The sequence below is a fragment of the Castor canadensis genome, chromosome 12, assembly GCF_047511655.1.
Source record: "Castor canadensis chromosome 12, mCasCan1.hap1v2, whole genome shotgun sequence".
NCBI lineage: Eukaryota > Metazoa > Chordata > Mammalia > Rodentia > Castoridae > Castor > Castor canadensis.
Genome location: NC_133397.1, coordinates 86,936,262 through 86,962,559, shown reverse-complemented (window position 1 = coordinate 86,962,559; position 26,298 = coordinate 86,936,262). Strand labels below are relative to the sequence as shown.

General features: G+C 44.0%; 1 protein-coding gene across 1 annotated transcript in view; it reads left to right on the top strand.

Annotated features, from left to right (window-relative positions):
* Positions 1 to 23,888, top strand: part of LOC109680909 (uncharacterized) — a 92,256-nt gene extending 68,368 nt beyond the window's left edge. Inside the window, exons 4-7 of the mRNA XM_074049032.1 lie at positions 4,639 to 4,757; positions 7,498 to 7,726; positions 8,690 to 8,761; positions 13,810 to 23,888. Coding sequence (XP_073905133.1) covers positions 4,639 to 4,757; positions 7,498 to 7,726; positions 8,690 to 8,727 — 386 coding nt within the window. The 3' untranslated portion in view covers positions 8,728 to 8,761; positions 13,810 to 23,888. The remainder of the gene's footprint in view (positions 1 to 4,638; positions 4,758 to 7,497; positions 7,727 to 8,689; positions 8,762 to 13,809) is intronic.
* The last annotated feature ends 2,410 nt before the right edge of the window (positions 23,889 to 26,298 follow it).

The window sequence follows — 26,298 nt, the reverse complement described above, 5'->3', positions numbered from 1 at the left end:
GTGTTAGGTGCTCATTTAACCTTAATAACCTCCAAAAGCCCTTTCTTCAAACAGTCATGTTGAGCATGATGTCGTCAGCGTATGAATTCTGAGGGACACATTCAGCTGTTAACAACACTCCTCCTCTGTCTTGTTTTGGAAAGGGTGAAGCAGAATGTGTGGAAGCATCCCTGAAGTGTTGATTTAATGTGCAGTCCTGTAGACCTCTTACCATCCTGCCTCTGTGATAGATAGCAAACTCTTCTTTTTCTTTCTTTTTGGAGGGAGAGGGGTGGGAGGAGGTGGCACTGGGGTTTGAACTCAGGGCCTTGTGCTTGCTAGTCAGGTGCTCTACCACTTGAGTCACGCCTCCAGCTCTATTAGTTTTAGTTATTTTTCAGATAGGGTCCCCCACTTTTTCCTAGGCTGGCCTCAGACCATGATCTTCTTACTTATGCCCCCTAGGATTACAGGCATGTCCACCATGCCTGACTGGTTTGTTGAGAGGGAGCCTGCCCCAAACTCTCAGTTTCTTATTTTTCATCTCTTCTTTACCTGTAATGCAGTGACTTTAAATTGTGACCATGACTCACAGACAGAAACATATTTCTGCGTGTGCATATAACGAACAATTCACAATCCAATGGCTATCCCTGCTAGGAGGTGTGTATTCTATTTTCAATTCCATTTCACTGCTCTTCACACTATTTTCAGATGGAACTTCTTGATATCACTTGAAAAACACTGCTGTACTGCTGGAGCAGGACTGGGTTGTGTGACATGTATCAAATGACTTTCTTTTTCAGTCCTTTGGGGTTACCGACGTGCATTTCTCTTGCCTTCATTTACGGTATCTGTGAAGCCTATCCTAAGACTTCCCTGCAGAGGAAATTATAGTTTGGAAAATTTCCCTGCCATTTGGCAAGTTTTTCAGGAAATGGACAGTAGGGTGGAAAGGTTTCATCCTAATGATTGTCTTTGCCGAAGACATACACAACTAGGTCTTACGTTCACAGCTAGGCAGGCTAACAAAATCTCCCTGTGGCTTAGCCTCAGGTGTTATGTGCTTATTTTCCCTTTCTAGGTATGGGATTTCTTTTGGCTTAGAATTATCTATCCTTACCTTATATCCTTATACCCCACTATGTGGAAGAATTGTTTTTAAGCATGGAAGTCTAACTTTTTGACATCTGTCTCCCACCCTAATTCCATGGTGATATATGAAGTTGGGGCTCAATTGTGACTTTATTCTTATAATCTAGAGTTACCAGTTGAGGCCATATGCAGCTGGCTTTTAACTGTTAACCTCTGGGAGCTTTAATGACAGGATGATGAAAACTTTGTATCATAGCATCTGGGAAGTTGGGATAGTGGGGCAAGAGTGAGCTCCCCCTGAGTCAAACACAGAGTAGCTGTCAGTGTCTAGCTGTGGAAAGTCCTGGACCTCAGGATTATGTAAATGGAGTTAAAAATTCTTCCTTCTTATGGGAGGGCCCTGGTTTGCCCTTCATTTGACATTTGACCTTGGATGAACATATGAGTCTCCATTTCCTCCCTTCATCTTTAATGCCCATCAGTGGAACAGACAAGAACCACAAAGGTCAGGTCTCTCCCCTCTCTTGCTGCTCACCACTCCTCTTTTTTTTTTTAATAAATGAGGAAGTATACTCAAACATACAGCAAAAGACTGAAGGTCAGTAAGGATATTCCCTCCTGAACTTACTTACTGAACTCAGCATACTGACCAGTTGGTTTTATTATGAGATAATAAAGGATCAAGGCAGAGCCCTGGCTGCCCCAAGGAGTCTGCAGGTTTATAGCTTTGGTGGAACCCAACTTTGTAAAGAATGTGCAACCCTCCCTGTGGCAAGATGCTATGGCCAGCCCACCAGATGAGGAGTGCTCTTTTCACTGTCACCCAAACAGCTGCCACCCAGTGCATTAAAGCAGTGGGAGACTCACTCCAGAGGTAGATGTCCACCTGAGCCATGTCAGCACACAATGGCCATAGCTGGGTGAGGAACCAAGCAGACATGCTTGGTCCCAATTCAGGTAGAGAAAGATTAGAAGCTTCAAGAACATCATGCTGTCGAGACTGGAATCATTTGATTTTGTTTTAAAATGAGCTTTCCAACTAGGCTTAGTGGCCCCTTCCTATAATACCAACACTTCCTATAATACCAGCACTTGGGAGACTGGGGCAGGAGGATCAAGAGTTCAAGGCCAGCCAGGCTTCAGCCCACCAGATTACAGGCTTGCATCTGTAATCCTAGCTTCTCAGGAGCAGAGATCAGGAGGATTATGGTTCAAAGCCAGCCTGGGCAAACAGTTTGAAAGACCCTATCTCAAAGACACCCAACATACAAAAGGGCTGGCAGAGTGGCTCAAGTGATAGAGTACAAGCATGAGGCTCTGAGTTCAAACCCCAGGCAAGCCTAGGCTACAGAGTAAGACCCTATCTCAAAAAAAAAAAAAAAAAAGAAAAGAAAAATGGAGCCAGGCATGGTGGTACGTATACATGTAATTCCAGCTATGAGGAAGGCAGAGGTAGGAAGGTCACAGTTCAAAGCCTTCCCCTGACAAAAACAAGACTATCTGAAAAATAAGCTAAAGTGAAAGGGACTGAGGGTGTGGCTCAAGTATTTGCAAGGCCCTGAGTTCAAATCCTAATACTGCCAATAATAATAGTAGAAAGTTTTCCTTATCTTGAGAGGTGTGGGGAGACCCTAGATGGGAGGGGAGCAAGAGAATCGTGAGCACACCTCTACACCCAGCTCCTAGTTAGCCCTAATTGGACTGCTTTTTGGGGCTTATTGATCCTTAGAGAATAAGACCAGGAGGTGAGACAGAGGGAAGGTAGGAGCATCCCTGGTCACATGCTCTTGGTACAGGGAACAGGGAGCTTACGCTTGTGAGTAGCGCACTTGTCAGGGAGCACCATGGGGCTTGTCCTCCTGGTGCTGACAAGAAGACTGGCTTTCATGATGAACCAAGGATACTATTTTGGGCAATGTCGTGCCTAAAAATTGGGAGAATACAAGGGAAATTAGTACTGTTGTTTTTCACTCTTAGGTACATCTTTTTATTCCTTCCTTCCCAAACCCCCACTGAGAACAGCAATGCTGATTGAGACATTCTTCATTTGCATGGACCCAAATCCACAACTCCAGAGTGAGGCCTCCGGCACTTTCTTGCATGGAATATAGGTTGAGTATTCCTTATTCAAAATGCTTGGGACCAGAAGTGTTTTAGATTCTCTTGAGTTACTGAATATTTGCACAGACATAGTATCTTGGAAGGGGAGCAAAGTGTAAGCATGAAATTTATTTATGCTTCATTTATACCTTATCCACATAGCCTGAAGGTAATTTTATACCACATTTTCAATTTTGTACATATAACAAATTTTGTGTGCTTTGAGACATCAGAAGTTAGGTATGCAACTTTCCACTTGTGACATCACATCCATGCTCCAAGTTTCAGACTTTGGAACCTTTCAGATTTTGGATTTTTGGATTAGGGATCCTCAACCTGTATCTATGTGATCCTCACATGAATTTTCACTCTGGGAAAGGATGGCTGCAGGTAACCTTTACAGAGAAAGGAAGTTGAATTTTAACAAAATGCATATCTGCTTTTGGGTAAGTGGTTTGTGGCACTTGTGACCGTCTGCTTCTTAAATTGACTAGCTGATTGTGCACTGTTTTTGGTAGCCCTTGATTTCTCTGAGGTTAGAGTCTATGCTGTGTACCATTTTGGAACTGTAGCCAAGCTACACCTACCTCATATACATGTACCCTTTCTTGACCAGGGTATGCTTGCTTCAAGTCAGTGGACTTCACTGAGTATCTGCTATGTGCTGGGCTCCTCTCTAGGAGCTGGGCACAGCCCCTGTCCTTCTCACCAGTGGCGATGGCTTGGGGAGAAATGATCACTATTATTATTATTCCTTGAGAAATAATATAGATGCCTAAAATGACTAAGCTTTTTGTTAATGTGTTGTTAATGCTTCAGTAATATGATGAATGTTTTAGTTGCCTTTAAAAGAAACTAAATTACCTTGTATGATTTTACACTTCGGTGTTTGGTAAACATGTACTGTTAAGACCTCTTTATCCAGGTGTTTAAGGGATATTGCTGTAAATGATATGAAGTATCCTTTTGTAAATCTGTAAATTTCATAGACAATTGCTTGCTAGATTGAACTAAGCTGGTTGCAAGTGGCGACATCCTTGCATGGCCAACAGGGCTTTGTCTCTGGAACCTGGGCTTTTCTACTTGTTGAGGGACCCTGTTTTCATGGGGGTACTATGAGAGATTGTTCAGAATCTGTCTGCTACTCAGGGCTTGTTCCATGCCAGAATGCCTGTGTAATTATGAATGTTTTTGTCACTTGAGTGGTAGGTGCTCTGAGTGTACTGAAATGGGCAGGATGGCTGTTGTCCCAGGGGCAACCCATTCGTCAGCTGGCCTGTCATGTGGCAGTGGGACTTCTGTTTGCACATCCCTCTGCTATGACAAGGGAGACCACAGCTTTTATAGAAGGTGCCTGCTTTTCTACTGGGGAGCTGGCCCAGGGTAAGAGAGTAACATAAACTCAGGATATGCACTATATTAACTTTTAGTTTCAAATGTCTCTATCTTTCTATTCTAATGTAGGTGCCACTTTAGAGGAAATAAACCAGCACTGGGACTGGCTGGAACAGAATCTCCTCCACACTTTGTCTGTCTTTGATAATAAAGACGACATTGCCAGCTTTGTCAAAGGGAAGGTAAAGGTAGGTCCTTTGATTTTAGCATTTTTCTTTACCTCCCCATCTTTGTCAGAACATCCTGAATGCTGCAGCACACTGACAGCTTTCTCCACCCTGGCTAAACTCTAGCTTAATACATAATGCCAAGTATGTTTGACTTCTCACTTGTCAAATTTTGCAGTCAAGTCCAGCAAAATTCCCTGAAATGAAAAGACAAAACAAATGATGTGATTCTGAAGCCTAGTTCCTGTTGTCTTTTACAGAATTGAAGGCCCTTTTTTGTCGTGGGAGAAAATTATAATGTTAAGATTTGTGTTTCCGCAGAGCACACATTATTTGACTCCTTAAATTAGTTATTTCCAACTGTCTTGCAGCTATGACATCTTGTGACATTTTGTTGAGTCTAGTACTTTCCTCCTGTTCATAGTGGATGTTTATTCTTAAAATACATGAAGTGGAATTAAAACCAATTAAATTTTGAGAAGACAGGAGTGGGATAATTTGGGAGGTATTTGTTTATCCCTTCTGTGAGTTATAGCCTTATGTAACTAGTCTTGTTGCATAGCATGATGGGTAATCGGTGGTTTGAAACCCTACGGGCCAGGAGAGATGGCTCCTCATTCCAAGCCAGACTCATTAAACGCTTGAACATGTTAACCCACTATACGGGTTTGCTCCCTTAGAGTGAAGCATCTCAGATCATGGATTTTTGTTTTCTTCAAAAAGCTTGGCTTTCTCACACCTCAGGTGATACACCTATTAGTACAGGGTGTCAGAGTGAATTTTTTATTTTAGAGAAACAGAATAAACATGCCTCTAGGAAGTGGAAATAGAAGGACTACAAGTTCAAGGCCAGCCTGGGCTACATAATGAGGCACTGTCCACAAACAAACCAGTGCTGACTGGTATCCTCTAGGTGAACCCCAGGCCTGTGGGGTCAGGGTAGGCCTGGACCACGGTGAGGGTCCAGGAACATGCCCAACCCTTATGTCCCCTCATCCTGACTGTGATTCCATTCCCTGCATCAGAGGATTAGTGACAGCCATGTCTTTTTCTTTTCACACTTGACCTTGTTAGCAAGGTCTAACAAGGATAGTAGTGGTTTTTTGATTAAGGAGTTCTCTTAATTGAGAGGAAGGAATTCATTTCTGCTACAGCATTTCAGGAATGCTTCTGTAGGAGAAGAAAACTTCTGTCCTCTTAGGATCTGGTGGGGAGTTGGGGGGGGGAGCTGGAAATTAAATTGATAAATAGCAAATTAACAAGAAAAAAGTTTATTTTAACACATGCATGATGCATACATGAGGCTGAAACTCAGCCATAGTAACTGCAGGGGTGGTTATAACTTGGCCTGGTATAGCATCTCAAGGAAGAGCCGTAGGGGAAAGGATGATAGGATAGGGGCTTAGGCTTTGGGGGCAATAAACATGGGGTGCTAATGGAAGATAGAGCTGTCTTTGTAAGACTGTTTCATGGGTTTCTCTGCTGGTGAGAGTCTAGAGCAGTCCCTGGTGACTAACAAATCCTCCTCTTGTACAAATGGAGATATGTCCTATTTTTAGGCTGATGGGGGGGAGCAGGGAGAGATGACAGAGTCTTTTGGGGTGTATTGTTTATCAGTTGTCTTCAGCTCAAAATAATCCTTATGTCAATGTGGCATATTTGAGGGTGACAGATTCTGATCCCTGATACTTTAAAGCTAAAATGTCTTAAAAAAAAAAAAAAGACCCCTTTCCCAGTATGGTGGTGCACATCTGTGATCCCAGCACTGGAGAGGCTGAGGCAGGAGGATCACAAGTTCAAGGTAGGCCTCGGCTACATAGTGAGACCCTGTATCGAAAAAGAAGGAAATGAAAGGTTTCCAGGAGGCCGGGCTAGGGAGCAAGGGAGCCTTCAAACAGAACCTGGAGTTTGTTCTCCCTTTTCCTGTGGCCAACCACAGAGGGTCTGGGCTTTCCTACTTGTGGCCCTGGACATTTGCCCAGAATACACAGTGGTAGTGAAATATATTAGGCTTCACAGGGTCCCACGGTTGTTAGGGTAATACCTACTTTTGTTTAAATGCAGTGAGGGAGAGATTCATTAGTATTTTTAAAAGACTAACTTTGAACTCACATTTGGGTAATTCTTCAGGTCTATGCAGTAGGTTCTCATGTAAGAGTTCATTATTTGGTTTTCATGTGTCAGTTAGCTTTCCAGAACTATAACAAATACTGAGATCCTCAGCTTATCGAGAGAGAAGGTTTATTTTGACTCACAGGTTTTTTTCAGTCCGTGAGAGATTGACCCCATCACTTTGGGCCTGTGATATGACATCACATCATGGTGGGAGCATGCTGCAGAACAGCACTGCTTGTAGTGGCAAGGGAGCAAAGAGAGAAGAGGGGGCTGGGTTCCCAATGTTAAAACCCACCCATAGCTCCCACCTCCCAAAGATTCTACCACTCCCAATGGGCCACACTGGAAATCAGGCCTTCAACACTTGGGACTTTGGGGGACATTTAAGATACAAACTGTAGCATTCCTGTGTGGAGGAACTGGGAGAACTTGGAAAATAATTTGAGAACTGGGTGTTAGAAGTCATATGATTCAACCAAACACTTGTGACCGGTAAAAGGTTGAGTGTCAGACTGGGTATTGTGGAAGTAGCTCAGATTCTGAAGGTGCCTTTACCAGTCCATCCTTCCTGCTTCCTGCCCCTGCCCCTCCACCTTTCCTCTGCCAGACTCAGTGGGTAAGAGACCTCCATCTCTCTGTGCCTTAGGCTTTGATTGCCGAGGAGACCAGCAGCAGGCTTGCAGAGCAGGAGGAGGAGCCTGAGAAGTTTCGAGAAGCCCTGGTGAAGTTCGAGGCCAGGTTCAACTTCCCTGAGGCAGAGAAACTGGTCACCTACTACTCCTGCTGTTGCTGGAAGGGCCGGGTGCCCCGCCAGGGCTGGCTATACCTCAGCATCAACCACCTCTGCTTCTACTCCTTCTTCCTGGGCAAGGAACGTAAGTGTGACAAGCGAGCTTTTGGTCCTTCACTGATAAAGTCAGCCCTGGAGCTGTCTTAAAAAATTCTAAAATAATAGCATCTTCTACCTGACACAGTATACAGGCTTACAGAAATATGCACTCATTAAGTGTTAACCACATATATTTGTCTTCATCAGCATCTTCTCTGTAATCAGCTGGCCTGATGTACAGATAGTTATGCTTAAGTTTACGTGTTCCAGCTACATTTTTTAATTGCCCATCCCTGAAGGTCACAATTACTGGATGCACTGTTACTACTGGAATTACCTAAAGAGGTCTCTGAATATGTCAATAAATGTGACAAAATGCACTGTCCTGGGCCTTGGATAGCCAAACTCCACTTTCACATTCACACTTCCTTTAAGTGATTTCCCTCACTGTTTCTGGTATCATGAAGCGTAGGTAGCACAATAACTTTCCACTCAACACACTTTCTACTCCCATGGGCTTGAAGTAGTTTGAGGGAGACATGTGATCACTAATACCTCACTCAATGTATGATAAGAACAAATGTGACTTGTCACACCATCGAAATCACAAAAATGAAGAACATACTGTTCCTTCAAAGCAGTTCCATGTTGTTGAAGAAGAGTAGAGAGCTAAGACAGGTATGTGATCACAGGTAGTAAGGATATAATTCTGAATCAGCAACTTGCCAACAGTGATAAATGTGACCTTGGCAGCAGGGGACTGAATATGTGTTGACATGATTACATTGTTGTGCAGTCCAGTTCCCAAGGCTCCTTTCCCATTTCAACTAACTGGGCTCCTCTGCAATCAGCAGTCACGTGATATCTCTTTCCACATTCACCTATTCCCTTTCAAACACATTTCTGCATACAAGCATTCAACTTACAAATGTAAAAGGAAACATTGGCCCACGATGCTCATGAGTGTGACTAAAGAAAATCTCTCTTCCTTCCATGTGTTTCATCAAAGGATTCAGTGATGCCTGGAATTCTCCAGAAGAAGAATAATTTCTTGATGCTTTGAACAAAATTCTCAATAATGGTAAGTGAAAATGGACAAAATTGGGATTGGGTCAATACAAGAGGAATTCCTCTTGTCTGAGTTCAGAACCAAATATGAGGCTGTGCTATGGCTCTGGCAGATGGAGTCACAATCTCCTATAGAGACATCTTGGTTGGGTACTGCAGGTGCTTTACCCCAGATCAGGAGAATGTGTAATCCCAGGCCAGGTTGAGGATACTGTAATAGCCTGTGAACCTCTGCTTCTATAAAATGTGAATTCCAGAAGGTCTGTTCTTGGCAGGCACACCAATGCCAGGATGGAGAGGGTGAGTTGACACAGCATCCAGTCCTCCTCCCACTTGTACCAGCAAAGTCCCTTTCTCCTGGGGATGGTGGGGCTTGTGAGGGGCCAAGCACATTCCTGAGGCTAGCCAGAGGAAGGCTATCCATCCCCTGAGGAGCATGGGCAGGTGCTTCTGTCAGCCAGTGACCAAAGGCTCAAATTACTCATCTTATTATGGTGGCAGAAGATTGGCCCTGAAGACAGGATATTCAAATATTCTAGGAAACTTATTCCTATTTTTTCCTTTGAAAAACTGGGAAAAAAAGTCATTGAACTTAAGATATGTGGCCTTTCCTGGGGCAAAGTGTACAGAGAGGCACACTGGTTCCCTTCCCTGGCTGTATCAGCATGGGGTGGAGGTTGGAGAATGGGAAGAGCTTATTAAAAATCCTTACTCCTGGAATACACCAACAGTCTGTAAAAGTAGAACCCAAGAATCTGCTCATTTTCACACACTCTCTCAGTGACTCTTCTGCAGTCACCAGGAGACAAGTCTCTGTCATTTGGGGACAATGACCTAGATGGCTTGGGATCACAGAATATTCTTTAAAATGACTGTTGCTAATACCCCTAAATTTGTCTCCTCCTGTAAATTGCACACGTTGATTAAAATTCAGCATTCCTTTGGTCCCTGGTATTGCCTGGGGAGAGATGAGTGGACAAATGTATACTGAGGACCACACATGGGCTAGAATGTCTGTATTTCTTTTGCTGCCTGTGCTTTTGGTGTCATATTCAAGAAATTATCCCTAAATGCAATATCATGAAATTTTTGCCACGTGTTTTCGCCTAACAATTTTTGACGTAATTAGTCTGGATTACTCCATTTTCCTATGATCTGACCACCCAGTTTTTTTGTATGTTTTTCCCCATAAAATGTAATATCAACTTGTCTGCCTCTATCAAAATCTGCTGGTGTTTTTCCCCATAAAATGTAATATCAACTTGTCTGCCTCTATCAAAAGTCTGCTGGTGTTTTTCTTGGCACTGCATTATGTTTCTAAAGCAAAAGTCACTTTGGCACAGCTGATGTTGAGTCTGCCCAGCCTAGGAATGGGATGTCTTCAAGTATACTTCTGGCTCTTTCAGTGCTTGTCTTATTTTTCCTCATGTATAGTTTTTCACCTATCTTGCTAAACTTTTCCTAAATAATTTTGCTTTTCTGTGTTGTTCCTGTAAGTGGTGACTTCCCTATTATATGTCCTCTACCTGATTAATGTTTTGGTAATAGGAAGGTAGCCAATTTCTGTGTTTTCATTTTATATCTTAGAACCTTGCTCGGTAGGTTTGCTGGTATATCATCTGCAAATAGACATGATTTTACTTCTTTATAAATTATTGTTCCTGTCACTGATTTGTGCATCATGTTTAATTTCATTGCTAATATCTCTAGGACACTCCTGAGTCGTAGTGGAGATATAGTTCCATGCTGTCTTATACCTCTCTCAGAGGAAATGTCTCTAGTGTTTTCTGAGTAAGATAGCAGTTATGAGACTAATATGAGAGATTATCTATCTTTCTATTGATCTATTCTATTCAACCATACACACATTGATAGATAGATAGATAGATAGATAGATAGATAGATAGATAGATAGATAGATATAGATATAGATATAGATATACACAGGTACATACATACATGTTGAAATTTTTTCTTTCAATTTCTATTTGCTGGAGTACTTTTGAAATCAGGAATTGTAGGGAGTTTTCACAAGCTCCTGTTCCTCCTGAACCTAACTGGGGGTAATGGGAGATGCAGAAAGGACAAACGATAGACAACCATGCATAAAGCTGGGTCCAGGTGTGCTGGGGACTCAGATGGAGACACAGCAGCGTCATTCCTTCCTTTCTCTATAACTCTGACTTCTGTATTCTTTAAGGCCTTACTTCTAAAGTCTTTCTTTAAAGCCTCGCTTCTTTTCTGTTCTTTAAAGTCTCTTTCCTTAGACTTGCTCTGTCCCATATTTTCTGTTTAGCTTTCTTAAAGCCCCTGTGCTCAGACTTGCAAACAAACAACCACAGCTGCATCTACAAACTGCATTAGCATAACTCTTAAAGTCTCAGTCCTTAGACTTGCACTGTCCCATGTTCTCTTTAGTTTTCCTTTAGCTTAGCTTTTCTGAAGCCTATGTATAAAGTTCTCAGTGCAGAAAGCTGCTCTGGTGGAGACACACAACCAGCAGCAGCAGCAGCAGCCTGTAGCCAGCTAATCAACCCCCCATCAGAAAAAACCCGTCTCCTTCAGCGAGTCTTTTATATCCAGTGATAAACAAGGAGATGGAGCAACAGTTCTCAGGTAGGGGCATGACACTGTAACAAGAGAAACCCGTGTTCCTACTTCTCTGAACGTAAACAACTTAGGAACAGCAGCTGCGCTGCATCCTGCACTCCTCTGCGGCTGGGGCCATGCCAAACTCAGCCTGCCGATTATTGGGCACAGCTGGGCTTATGACAAATTCCCACAGGCTTCTCCTAATCCACTCCCCACGAGGAATGGCTCTTGAATTTTGTATAGGGCCTTTCAGTACCCATGAAACTACATATGATGTTTCCTTAAATCTATTATTATTATGTATGGCATTAATTAGTGTTGAGTCAACCTTGTATTCATGGAATAAACCCCACTTGGTCGTAGTGATGTTTGGTGATGCCCAGTGGCTGGTCACTGTGCATATGTGGATGGAACTGTGATTTGTAACTGTTAAGAATTGGTGCATGTGATCTTTTTCTTTCTTTCACACAGTCTTGTGTTGTAGCCTTGAGCTTGAGATCTCCCAACTAAGCCTCTCAAATGCAGAGATTATGGGCTTGTGCCACCATGTGTGGTTTAAAAAAAAAAAACAATTTTTTGTTGTAATCAAGCTGTGTGACCAAATTTACAAACTTAACCATTTTAAGTGTACATTTCAATGTTATTAAACATATTCATAATTTTGTGCTACTGTCACTGCCATTTATCTCTATAACTGTTTTCATCTTATAAAACTGAAATTCTATATTCATTAAATAATAGCTCCCATTCCCTCCTCCCAATACTCTTGCTAACCACCATCTTTGTATCTGTTTGTGACTGACTTATTTCACTTAGCATAATGTTCTAGATGCTCATCAATGTAGTATGTATCAGAATTTTCTTTTCTTTTTTTTGGTTGGACTAGGGTTTGTGCTGAGGGCTTTGAGCTTGCAAAACACGTGCTCTCAACACAGGTGCTCTACCACTTGAGCCACAGCTCCACTTCTTTTGCTATAATTATTTTGGAGAAGGGGTCAAACTATGATCCTCCCAACCTCAGCCTCCCAAGTACACAGTGTTACAGTCATGAGTCCGCCAACACCTGGCTTATTATTAAAAGCTGAAGAACATTTCATTTTATGTATATACCATATTTTCCTTATTCATTCATTCACTGATGGTCACTTCAGTTGCTCCACATTTTAGCTGTGTATCCCAGGTTGGCCTCAAATTCAGGGTCCTTCTGCTTCTGCTTCTCGAGTGCTGGGATTATAGCTGTGTGCCACCACATGAAGTCCAATGTGTGCATTTTTTCTTTTGTTGCCTGTCTTTGTCTTCATAGGCAATATCCTTTGCTTCATATCCGTGAAGCTTTTGCCTTATGTTTAGTTTTATAGTTTTGTGTCTTACTCTTAGATATAGCTCTTTGATCCTTCTTTTTTTTTCTGTAGTTTGAATTCAGGGCCTCACACATGCTAGGCAAACACTCTACCACTGAACTACATCTCCAGTGCTTTGATTCATTTCAAGTTAACTGTTGTATATAGTGTTAGATCAAGATCTACCTTTTTCTGTTTGCATGTGGATATCCAGTTTTCTCAGCACCATTTGTTGCTCCATGTGTAATGGTTTTTCCTGCAAGCGTTAGGTGTGTCCCACCCAGGAGTGTTCATACAGTGCCAGTGCGTCTCAGTCCCTAAAATGTCCCTCAGCTCCTACATAACATAATGCAATTGCTAATTGCTTTTCTATGGTAGTCCATCCATGCCACCAGCCTATTGGATGGTGCTGCCCATATTCAGGGGGAGTCTTTCCCCTCAGTTACTGTCCCACATTATTATTGTCTCTGGAAATGTCCTCACAGACACGTATGGAGGTGTGCTTTACTAATCTCCCAATCCAGTCTAGTTGACAGTCAAGACTAAACTCCATAACTACACCCATAGGCAGATTGCATAACCAATGGAATTTTCTGAATTTGGTGAGACAGAAAGAAAGGAGCAGCAGAGAAGAGTTTTGTCCTTGTTTTAAATAAAAACTTCTTGGTGGTGTTGTGGATCAAACCCAGATCCTATTGCATGTTAGGCATGTGGTCTAACATTGAGCTGTACCCCAGGCTCCCAACTCCATTGTTCTCAAAAGTCTTTGCCGTAGGTCTTCTCACTTCTACAGGGCCTTCTCTTACCATGGGAACTCTCTTCTGTTTTTCTCACCTCCTACAATCTGTGGTTTATTGAACCTTCTCTTTGACTGTGTTGCTGCTTTCCAGCCCATACACACAGCATCTCACCTACCACAGGACAGGCTATAAATCTGTAATAGATTACAACAAAGCCAGCTCCTTCTCCTACAGGACTTCTGTGACCAGTGACTAACACTAATGCTTTCAGTCCTGCTCTGAGCAGAACCACTAGGTTGTCCTTGCATGTGGTCCTTGTTGTGGGTCATCCAGCAGGGATGCACATGGAGTCACTGCTCTGTGTACTCTTCCTGTGTCTTCTCATTTAGATATCCAAAGAAAGAATCAGCTGTGCAGGCTGCTGCTGCAGTTCCTGCAGAAGAACATTGTCATCGCCGCCATCACGATGACGGCAATCCTGTTCTCTGTGTACACGTGGAGGAAACAGCCATTGTGAGTGGCTCTTTGCATTCTCCTTCCTTCCAAGAACTTGTAAGTGTTTGGGCCAATGTTGTTCCCGGAGCTTCCTGAAGATTGCAGATTTAGGAGGTGGGCACAGGGATCTCTTAAGTCTGTTTGTGTTTCATCATCAACCAGTGTGCTCCCAATCATCTGAGCAAATGGTTTCAGGCACTGTCTGGTGATTCTGTTGCACACCCAGCTTTGGGAATCCCTAGCCTGGGCTATGAGGAGCCCAGGTCTGAAATTCAGCTCGTTCACCCTGGTCAGCTGCACTGGTATTAGCATACAGAAGCATGGCTCTACTGATTGGCAAACAGCCACTTCCTAGAACATTCCATGCACTTCCCCATGATGCTGTATGTGAAGGGTTAGTGCCTGGCACCTCAGGGGCCATGAGAGACAAGGCTCCAAAAGTGGTCACTTTGCTCCACTCATTAAATATTCTAATTATCTTTCAGGACAACCAGGTTTAAGCACAGAGACCTGAACCTTGAGCAGGTCCTAGGAAGGAAGTAATTTACACAATCATGCACATGCACAATTGCTTTCAAAATGATGAGCTCATTCTGCATCCCTGGTAACACATGTTGCTGATCACAGAGGCAGCTACACCCAGACTCCTCAGTTTCTCACCAGCACTGTGTTGGGTGCTCAGCTTGTGCCCAGAAAAGGAGATGAGATGTGCAATTAGGAATGTAGTGTCCATCCACTACCTTTACCTCTCCCTCTGGCTCTGAGGCTACAGTATTAAAATTTCTCCATAAGAATGGTATTGCTTTCTCTAAATACCAAGATCCTTAGGACTAATCACACATTCAAGTCAGACACCACTAGCTCACACCCAGAAATGTGAGGAATGGGACCCCTGAAGCAAAGGGGGAGACTTGGGTTTAATAGAAGTTAGAGATACAGGATTTAAGAGCTCCAGAAAAAAAGCTGGGTCCACTTTTCACCTCTGAGCCAGGCTCATCCACTGGACCTGCCATTCTCCTTCCATGCAACTTGAGGTACAAAAAGACATAGTCAAGATGATGGCTATATCCAAAAGAGATGAATCAAAGTTGTGGATGGCCTGGATAGTTATGAGAAAGGGAGGGAGGGAGGAATTTCTCAGAGGCACTGTGCTGTCTAGAAGTAAAATGAATTTCATACTTGACATCATGGTTTGTGTTGTTTTGTTTTAGATATCCCCCAGCAAACATGAAATAGAATATTTTTATAATGAATGGGAAGGCTTGGTGTCAAACCTCTGAAGAAAATAATCTCAGAAAATTTGAGGAAAGGCTAAAGAACTATTCCTATGTCTAAGCTTGGTCAAGGGACCAGCCAAACTGGAGCTCTAAACTCTGATGCAAAAATTCCTTGATCCAGACACTATAGAGAGACAATTAGATTTGTGACTATAAGATGTATTCTATGAAAATTTTTACTTCTCTTCGAGATCGTGAATGAACCAAGAAAGAGAGCTTTGTCATTGGATGGTTACGGTGACAGGGCACCAAGACTGCTGCAAGAGAGTCACATTAACCCCAGATAAACCTGAGAAGTGATGTATTTATGTAATCAATAAAGCAAGCACTGATTTATTTATTCAGTCATTCATTGCACACCTGATATGCAGACACATCAAAATAGAATGAGAGATCCAATGATGAGTCAGGCAAGTACTCTGCACTCTGCAAGATCACAGTGGCGGAGTGAGTTGAGAACATGAATATACCAAATATCTTTATCAAGTCAGAATACAAAACGCATTATACAAACAAACTGGAAAGAATTGTGGGAGCTCACCAGGGGGAGGATATTTCCTGCTTGAGTGATCAGGATGGTTTTAACAGGAGAAGGAAATGTGGTACTTGAGAATGTAATGAAGGGGGTTTGTTTATGAAGATGTGAGAGTGTGAGGGGAAGCCAACAAAGAAAGTTGAAGCACCCTAGAACAAGTAAAAATATCAAGCTGTTATCATTTGTGGGGGAGCAGTAACAAAGACCAAGGGATCTGGGGATTAGCTCATTGGTAGAGCACTTGCATAGCATGCATTTGGCTCTGGAATCAATCTCTTCACTGAATAAAGAAAGAAAATAAAGAGAAGAAAAACCCAAGGAAAGTAAGAGAGAACTTTTGACAAGCTGTACCCTTTAGGGAAGGAATATGGGCAAGTTGTAACAATCCACCCGGAAAAGATCAACAGAATTAACACCCTGTGTCCTCCCCTTCGATCTCCTAGAAGTGGCTTTTTTCTGTGTGGTACAGGGGTGGGGGGATTGAACTCAGGGCCTTGTGCTTGCTAGGTAGTATTTGGCCACATGAGCTACTCTAGCAGCCATTTTTATGTTGGTTATTTTTGAGATAGAGTCTCTCTTTATGCTAGGGCCAGCCTGGACTGTGATCCTTCCATTTATGCTTCCCTGCATAGGATGACAGGTGTGCACCACCATTCTCAGCCATTGGTTGAGGTGGGGTCTTGCCAACTTCTTGCACCTGCTAGTCTTGAACTATGATCCTCTGGATCTTCACTTCCCAAGTAACTAAGATTACAGTGGGCCTGGCCTCTACAAGTGACTTCAATTGGCCAATCCCAACAGGAAGCTAGAAGATAAGGAAGTCATTGGTGCAGTTCATCAGCTAGTAGAGAAGAGAGCAGGATGGAAGGAGGGAAAGCCAAAAATATCCCACACAGTTATCATTCTGGCACATCTGCATTCATTCTTGTCATTTTATTTATTTAGTGCTGGTCCCTTCTGGAGCAAGAATTCATTGGACACCCCCTATGCCAGGCAGTGTTCTGCTTGGCAAATGCCACCATGGGTGTCTAATGTGCCAACATGAGGGCGTGCTTGCCCTCCTAGAGCTGACTGCTAGGGACTGACTTGTGCGGGCCTGCCCTGGCCTCTGTGCTATAGTTCCTTCCTTGTGAGGTGAGTGTGGCCTTTCCCATTTCAAAGAGATGGGAGGGTGCACATCCGCTGTTCACCCACAGTCTCTGAGAGCTTGGCCAGGGCATGTGATCAAAGAGAGGACAGGTGGCACCTAGGGTGTAACCATTCCCTCTGGATGTCTGCTGCCCTCAGACCCTGTTCTCAGGAAAGTACCCTGAGGAGTGGAGCCCAGTTGAATTCTGGTACTGGTCCTTCCTTGGCCTGCTCTGAACTTCAGCATCCTCATCTTGGCAAAGGGGGCAATAATCCACACGCTTTGCAGGGCTGTTGAGTGGTTCTTTCAGCAGCAAAAATGTATTAAGTACCTGCTGCTTGCCAGGTACTGTGCTAGGCTGAGTGCTGGGGGCACCCAAGAAAGCTGGTGGAACAGCTTTCAGCAGATTGCAGGAGTCTTGAGCTTGGGATGAGATGTGGTTGCAGACCTGTGCATACAGCAGGCACACCATAAATACTGGATACTTCCATGGGCTCTTAACAGGTTGCACGTTCACCCTCACTCCACTCGCTCCAATCTTTCAGGCCCCTTCCCTGAGAGTGTTCACTCTCCTATCGGCCTCCTACAACTACCTAGACTTCCACCTGAGGAACAAGTCAGTCTCATCTGCCTTTAGCCTCTGCTGCATCCTTATCCTTGCCTTGCAGGTGGATCTCTGAGAGTCTGCCAGTGCTGTCTTTTTCATTTGCTTTTTCTGCACCAAAAAGGGGGCTCCTTCTGCTTTGTCTGACCTCTACTTAGTGGGTGGTCCATCCGCCTTGTCCCTAGATCGGTGAGGGTAACCACTGGGCAGCACTGGGGATTTGATGTTCAAGTCCTGTGGAGGCTCTGCATTCCTGTTGCACGTGTTCTGTCACTTCCTAGCTGCTAAACCTTAAGCCTTGGTTTCCTCTTGGCCTCAGTTTTGTGTGTATAAATTGGGACTAGCGTATTTGGTGGGCTTTGAGTACTGGTCTTTCCTGCAATGTTCACAGCAGGTCCCTAGTATCTAGAATAAGGCCAGGCATGGAGTCGGTTCTCACTGTTAGATAAATAAGAATCCCTGAAAGGTCTCTCTGAGGCAGTCACAGTGCCATGGTGACTTGAAGGTTGCAAAAGGAGGCAACACTTTGAGAAACACCTACGAATGGGCACAGCACGTAGTCACTGTGGACAATCAATTCTTTTCTGGGTTGAATCAGCTTCGGTTAATTTTTATTTGGGGGAAGGTGTTGGTCACTTTCAACCTTCAGAGCTTCCTGAATTGGCAGCCTGTAGTACTCCATAGTACAGTGGGACTTGCAGTTACTAGCACACTGCAGAAACTGGGAACATCAGGGACCATGATGATGATGGCAGTCAGCCCTGAGAAATAGGTACTGTTGTCACCTGTTTCCTAAATGAGGAAACCAAGGCAGTGAGAGCTCAAGTAACTTACTCAAGATCCCCCAGTGGTTAGTGGCAGAACCAGAAAAAACCAAGAAGATAAAAGGCCCTGTTTTTCTGACAACCCAGAGGAAGGCAGTGAGCTTCAGTGTGTGCCAGGTTACCCAGGAGCACCTGTTGGAGATTGCTGAGTTCTGGAAGACTGGAGCCTCCACAGGCACCACAGGTGTCCCGTTAACTGTGGAGACAAACCTGGTTCTAGCCTGGTTCCACCCACATATGCTTAGGCCACCCAACACTTAAGGATACCTTTTGCCATTGAGGTGGGCCAGGGGTCACTGCTGAGATTGTGCCAGTAATACTGTAGTCTAGCTTCAAAGTTCCAGTGGCTGACTGTCCTCCAGAGCATTGGGATGTAGTCACTGGGCAAAGGTCTGAGCCTGGGTCTATGGGAAGCTGAGAATTGTGTTCTCAGAATTGTGTTCTCCCACATTCAGATGTTGAAGGCCTGACCCCCAGGACTTCAGAATGTGAGTGTGTTTGGAGACAGAGTCTTTACAGAGAAAATTGAGTTAAAATGAGTTCACTAGGCTGGACTCTCATTGAGTATGACTGGTGTCCTGTAAGAGGAGATGTGGACACAGGTGTGTAGAGAGGGGAGGTGATGTGGAGGCACAGGGAGGAGACGCTGTTTACTGGCCACGTCCTGGAAGAGATCCTTTCCCGGCCAACACCTTGGTCTCACACTTCTCGTCTCCAGAGCTGTGCTAGGATATATTTCTGTTGGTTAACGCATCCATTTGGTGATCATTTGTTATGGCAGCCCTAGCAAATGAATATACCTCAATTAAACTACCCAGACTAGTACTAAATAGATTTTTGGGTGTCTTTGTGTGTGTGTGTTGCTGAAGAGTAAACCAAGACCTCACACGTGCTAGTGCTCTGCCACTGACCTAAACCACATCCCTAGTGTGTCTTTTTGTACCCAGAAGATCTCCTCTAACTCAGCCATTGCACACAGTGCAGGAACACAAGGGCTATGGAATTTCAGCTGTATAACTTACAGGACCTAGTACAAAATTAAATTTAGGACAAAAAGTATAGATAGAGATACTAAAATATAAAATTTTCCTTTGAAAATATATGAATGCATACAAAAACTAATAGGGTAGAGGTGGTATATAATAATCAGAAGAGTGTATCACTGGGTTTATGTTATTTTTTGTATAATTTTATTTCACTGTATCAACTTTCTATCAATATGACCAAATACCTGAGATGACCAAATTAATATGATGAAAGAGTTTTGTTGACTCATGGTTTCAAAGGTGCCAATCCATGGTCACTTGGACTTGTTGTTTTGGGGCTGTGGTAAGGCAGAATATCATTGCAGAGCATAAATAGGAGCAAAACTGCTCACTTCATGGAGGCCAGTGAACAGAGAGGGGCCTGGAGTCTCAATATCCTCTGCAAGGGCCTCCCCAGTGACCTACCTTCCTCTAACTATCCTCTCCTCCTAGTGATTCTACCACCTTCCAATAGAACCACAGGGTGGTGACCTTTAACACATGAGCCTTGGGGAATGGTCCACATACATAGTATAGCAAGCAAAACTATACGTATGTATGTATGTGTGTATTATGAATGTATGTATTCATTTATTTATTTTTGTATTGCTGGATATGAAACCCAGAGTCTCGTGAATGCTACGCAAGTGCTGTAGGACTCATCTACATTCCTAGCAGATTAGTGGGATATCTTGACCAATCATGGCTTTGTAGCCACTTTTTACTACTTCCAGTTTGTGTAACCTGCTATGTGACTTAGGGGCCCAGGTTCTCCTCTTTCTAGCTCTTCACAGTCTTCTTTCCTTAGCTTCAGGTTTCCACCCTCACTTTCTTTCTGCCATCCCTACTGTCTCTGTAGCTTCTTTTTCCTGTCATGTATACTTTGGCTGCTGTCACCTCTGCTGTTGCTGACTTTGCTACTGCCAGGGCAGTGGTCTGCCACCACTTTCAGTTCTGCCATTGCCTTTTCTTCTACTTTTGCTGTCACTTCTGCCACTAACACTGCCAGCTACTCTGTCTGAGCAAGGGCTGCCTTGGCCACCAGCACAGCTCTGCTGTTGCTAGCCCTGCTGTCATGGCCACTATACTCCCCTGCTGCTGCTGCCTCCATGGCTGCTAACCTCTTCTGTTGTCTTCATGTTCCCAGCTCAGCCACGCTCACTAATGATAAAAATAAAAAATAGGCAAGAAAAGACCACTGGCCAGAAGACTTTATTGGACTTAAAACACCAGGGCAGCATGGGAGGGTGTCTCCTGGCTGACTCTCAAATTGAGCTGAGTAAAAGTCTTAGTCAGAAAGGTGATGTGGCAAGAGTGTGCACCAATCCTGGTGGTCCTTTCATGCAAAGGAGAGCTACGTGGACACCATCCATGGCAGAGTTCCTCATATCACCAGGCAAGACAGCTCCCTTAGGCAAATAAAGGACTGTGTTTGCACTAATCACAGGCCTTCTGTTGGGTCAACAGGGAAGGGCTCCCCTTTCTGGCCTGGATGGAAATGGCTGCAGAGTCATCTAGAGTTTACAGAGGCTTGTGATGGCAGAATTCTGGTGCAAGGTGTGTGCTGGGCCAGTGCCTTCAGGCAGCAGAACTGTGCTTTGGCAGCAAGCTGTGGCTGTCATGTAGCTTCTTCTAATTTGTCCACAGACTGTCCCAAGCAGCTGGCACTGGTATGAGGGGAGTCTGTCTGCCTGGCTGGTAGTCCTTTTTCAAGACACCAGGGCCCCAGGGAATGGTCTCACAGCTTTAATTAGGGAGTGTACTTGCTGGACCTCCCAATAACTCAGCACATTTAAAGAAATTAGAAACATAAAAGTGGATGCTCACAACACAAGCTCACTGTTAACATCGCCACAGCTCTAACAGCATTTACCTCTGTTCTAACCATGCTCCAATACATCCTCAAAACCTCGGGGAAAGATGGACTCCAACTTTCTGTTTCAGAGGGACCTGCAGGTAGAGGAAGGCATCAGAGAGCCCAAAAAGTAAGCAGAAAGGCTCCTTTAAGGGCACTAGCTTCCACTCTGTCCCTGCCCCACATGTGAGCCTCCATACCCCTCCCTCCTCTGTTTTCAGTGTGACCTCACAGAACTGTGAAGTCTCCAGCATCCTGGAGTTGGAGGCAGTTGCTCCTGGAGGCACTTCAGGATATTGACTGCTCCCTGTTGGTGTTGAGGCTACGACAATGATGAGTGGAACTCTGTTCCTCTCTTTTGTTTTTTTTCTGGACTGTTGGCTGGGTGTTGAGCCCCGCCCTTTCTCGAGGATTGAAGGTACCATCATAAGTATATAGCCTTGGTAGCTGGACTCCCATGAGTGTCCCTTGAGACTCATGGGAGCCTAAATATGGTGAGCCAGTGGTACCCCTCCCACAGGTGCTGGGATGGTGAGCACAGGTGTTTTCCCTCCCTACCATCTCTGCCTCCCACTATTCCCTACTAGCGTATATTATTTGGGGAAGAGAGTAACTTAAAAACCTTCCCTTTTTAAGTGGGGTGCGGTGGCTTAGGCGTCTCATCCCAGCTACAAAAGGACCGTGGTTCAGCCTGACCTGGGCACAAATATGAAACATGATTCAAACATGACCAACGCATGCTGGTCACCAGTGGTTCATGGACTCAAGGTTAAGCCTGGCAAATGCTACTGAGAGCAAATGTTGGTTGTGGTGGGATGTGCCTGTCATCCCAAGCTAAGGAGGCTGAGATAGGAAGGCTCATGAGAGGTGGGTAGTGAGGGAGATTTGTGAGATTCCATCTCAATGGAAAAAAGCTGGGTGTGGTAATAAGTGCCTGTCATCCCTGCTGCTATGGGGCGTGTTAAGTTGGAGGATTGCAGTCCTGGCTGGCCTGGACACAGTGAGGCCTTATCTCCAAATAACCAGAGCAAAAAGGGCTGCAAGCATGGCTCATGCAGCAGAACACCCACCTAGCAAATGGAAGACATGGGTTCACTACTCCCCCAAACAAATTAAGCAACAAGGGCTATTGGTGTGCTGCAGAGTGGTAAGGGGCCTGCCTAGTGAGCCTGATACACTCCCTTCAAACCCCAGTACCACCAAAACAAGTTTTTCCTTACCTTCTAACTTACTCAAAATCCAGAGATCCACCAAAGTTTAGCATACCTACATGTTATAAAAATTTCAAGCATATGTAAGGTTAGAAAGACGAGTTTAAAGGACTGCCATGTGCAAATCATGCCAATCTCATCTAACACACACACACACACACACACACACACACACACACATGTGCATACACACAATGTTGTAATAACAGCTTCATGGAGATATAATTCAGTTACAATAAAATTCACCATTTTCTGAGCATCACCTGAACCATAAATTTGAAAATGCAAAGGACAACATAGAAATATGTCATCTTAAAAAAAATCACTTTTATTTATGTATTTTTTTGAAAAAGAGTCTTGGTATGTAGCCCCTGCTGTTCTCAAATTTGCATTTCCTTGCCTGGGCCTCTTGACTGCTGGGATTATAGGTGAACATCACAACACCCAGTAAAAATTTACCCTTCTCAAAGGGCAAATTGTGTGGTGTTTAGCATATTCACACAGCAGGCATCACCACTCTCTAGTTTTAGAACATTTTCATCACTCCAACATGTAACCTCATACTCACTAATGCTTTCTTTTTACTGTCCTTTCCCCAGTCTTTGTTCACCCTCAGGTTACTCTCTGCTCTATGCAATGTCTATTCTAGAGGTTCATGGAAGTGGAACCATGTAACAGGTGTGGTTCGGTGACTAATGTCTCCCTTAACATATTTTCCAGGTTCATCCATGTAGCATGGGTGACTGCTTTCCATATTACGATGGAGCAATATTCCATTGTGTGGACATGCTACATTTGTTGATCTGTTTATTAATTGATGGGAATTTTGGTATTGTGAATATCACTGTTTTGAGCAAAGCATTTCTATGTGAACATTAGGATTCCTCCATTTTTGGGGGTCTTGCTACTTACTAGACTGATTGGCTGACCACATTCAGGGTATTCTTTCAATCTGTACGGAAAGTCAGAGTTGTGGACACAAACTCTGTAGTGCAGAAATCGAGTATGGTTTACCAACAATTACACATCCCAAAACAAAACTGTCACCTGCCATGGATTTCAGGAGATGTATATGAACATGAGGAAAAAAGGCCATTAAGCCACACAGCTCAGGGGCTGCATCCTCTGAAGGGGTGTGCTGTCAGAGGGATAGCAAGAAAAGGGGAGAAAGTGACTTCTCTTGTCAGAACACTTAAAAATCCAAATGTTTTCTGTCATCTGTTTGTTCGTGGGTTTGCTGGTGATCTACACCAAACAAGCTGGGTGTAGTGACTCAGACCTGTAATCCCAGCACTCAAGGCTGACACAGGAGTACTGAGAGTTCAAGGTCAGCCTGGGCTATACAGAGAAACCTGAAAAGACATAACAAACAAAGAAAAACCATAGACAGGACTCAGAATGACCAGAGTTTCGGGCGTTCACCGGGATGTAAGGTTATATCCCCATGGTTATGGGTAATGACCATTCATCCGGATCCATTGAAAGATTTAATCACAACTATGGCTTATTTTCTCTGCAGGCTCAAGTTGTGAATTTTCCTGCAATGCAGATAATATAAATGAAGAATTCATTAAAATATTTGGTAAGTCTCCTTCTCCTATGACACCTTTGACTGTATTTAGAGGCGTGTGCTTGTCCTTGGTTGTGTCCAGGTCACCTGTCCCTGCTGCTTTGCAGGGAAGGCAAGCCCTTTTTCCTTCCTTCCTTCCTTCCTTCCTCCCTCCCTTCCTTCCTTCCTTCCTTTCTTTCTTCCTTCCACCCTCCCTCAGTCCCTTCCTCCCTCTCTCCCTTCCTCCCTCCCTCCCTTCTTCCTTTTCATGATACTGGGCTTTGAACTCAGGACCTACACCTTGAGTCAGTTCACCACCTCTTGGTTTGTGATAGATTTTTCAAGATAGGGTCTTGCAAAGATTTGCCTGGGCTGTATCCCAACAGTGATTTCTCCTGATCTCTGCCACCTGAGTAGCTAGGATTACAGGCAGGAGCCCAGTGAGAAGGCAAGCACTTTGCATTGTAGCTAGAATCAATTCCTATAATTGTCAGAGTCTCAAAAAGTTAAGCAGAACCTGGAAGATAAACACTTGGAAAGAGCCCTGTTCCTCAAAGAGTTTGGGGAGTGGAGGCACAGCCCCATCCTGTTTGGATTTGTCAGGTACCATGGTGCACTTCCAATAATATGGAATTGTCAGGGTCCTTCTTTCTTTGGTCCTCCTCTGATGTCATAGGGTGGGCATCGCGTTTGATCTTGGTTCTGCCTGTTAGCCCCAGAAGGTGTCCTGACTATAATACACTGGCCAACCAGGGCTTTCAGGAGACTGTAAGCACCAGGTTGTTGGTAATGGAATTGATAGATGCACCCAGCATTTGTGGGTAGGGCCACTGGGAATCTTAGTACATTCTGTGTTCACCCTTATCCAGCTTCAGCCCTCTGTGACAGGCCCTAGTTACTCTTGAAGTCTGCCTCAACAATGACCTTTGTTCTGGCTGCAAGGGACCAGCTGGCATTTTTTTTTCCCCTCTGCCTGGCCCAGGGTTTGGTGCTCTTGCGTTAGTGTATCAGGCTGGTCATGTCTGTGTAAACCTGTGCCTCTTACTTCTATCTACATGGCTCAGAGTCTTCAAGGTAGAAATGAAGTGTATCCTGTTCATTCATAGGGCAGTGCTCACCTATTATTATGGTTATAATTTTTAAAAAGAGAAAAGAATCCAGGTACCAGGGTCTTACATCTGTCATCCTAGCTATTTCGGGTGCTGAGATCAGGAGGAAAGCATTTCCTGGTCAGCAAAGTCAAAAATGTTTATGACACTCCACCTCTCAATGGAAAAAAGCTGGGTGTGTTAGCTGGCACTGGCATGCCAGCAACGTCAGGAAGCTTAAATAGGAGCATTGGAATCCAGGCCAACCTGAGCAAAAAGCAAGACCCTATCCCTACAACAGATCCAAAAGCTAAATGTATATGTAAACAAGAGCATAGTCGCGTAATCGTATGTATTTCAAAATATGGACCCCTAATCGATTAGTAACAGATTTGATACAGAAAACCTTTTGACATATGTTTTGCTTTATTTGTACCCCACAACGTTCACGGTTCATCGCGGGGAATGTATCGTAGGGAAAGACACCAGGAAAGAGAGGGAAAATGATGGTACTGGGCACGAAATTAATGAAACCTGGGGCAGAGTTCCAGCCACGTTTCTCAGGTAGACAGTGTTAACTGCACCGGATACCCAGTCCTATTACAGTTTTCAGAAATGAGTTAGGAAGCTGGAGTTTCCCTTAGCAAGACAGGGCATTTCAGAGCATACCATTCTTTTTCCCTTGAACTTGTCACATTTACTGACATATTTAGAGACCTCTTGAGGTACTTAGAGAGTAAAGTATCTAAGTCCTCTGTGGGGGTGTTAACCAGTCTTTGTTTGCTTCCCTGAAGTTGAGATTGGATATGGAGTTTCTCACCAATCCATATCGTAAACTGGACCACAAAGGAGGAAGAACAGCGCAAGAGATTCAACAGGCAGATGGGAATGAAGGCAAGTAGATAGCAGGATGCTATCATTTTAGCACGTGCAAAGCAGCAACTGGTGGGCAGTACCAATTTGAGATGGAAAGATCTGTCTGTAATCCTTTGGATAAGTTTCTACTCACTGTGGATTATGGTCTAAAGTGTGACTATCCATGTGTTTTAGGGTGATCCCTGCTCGGCAGGGTCAGAGAGGCTCTGCCTTTTGGAAGCCATTCAGAAGACAGGAACCTGATTTGAAAGTGGGGCTCACTGTTCCTGGTATCAGAAAGCTAGCAAGCACAATAACTTTCCACTCAATACACATTAAACTCCCATGGGCATGACGTGGTTTGAGGGAGACATGTGATCATCAATAATTCACTCAGTGTATGATGGGAACAAATGTGACTTGTCATACCA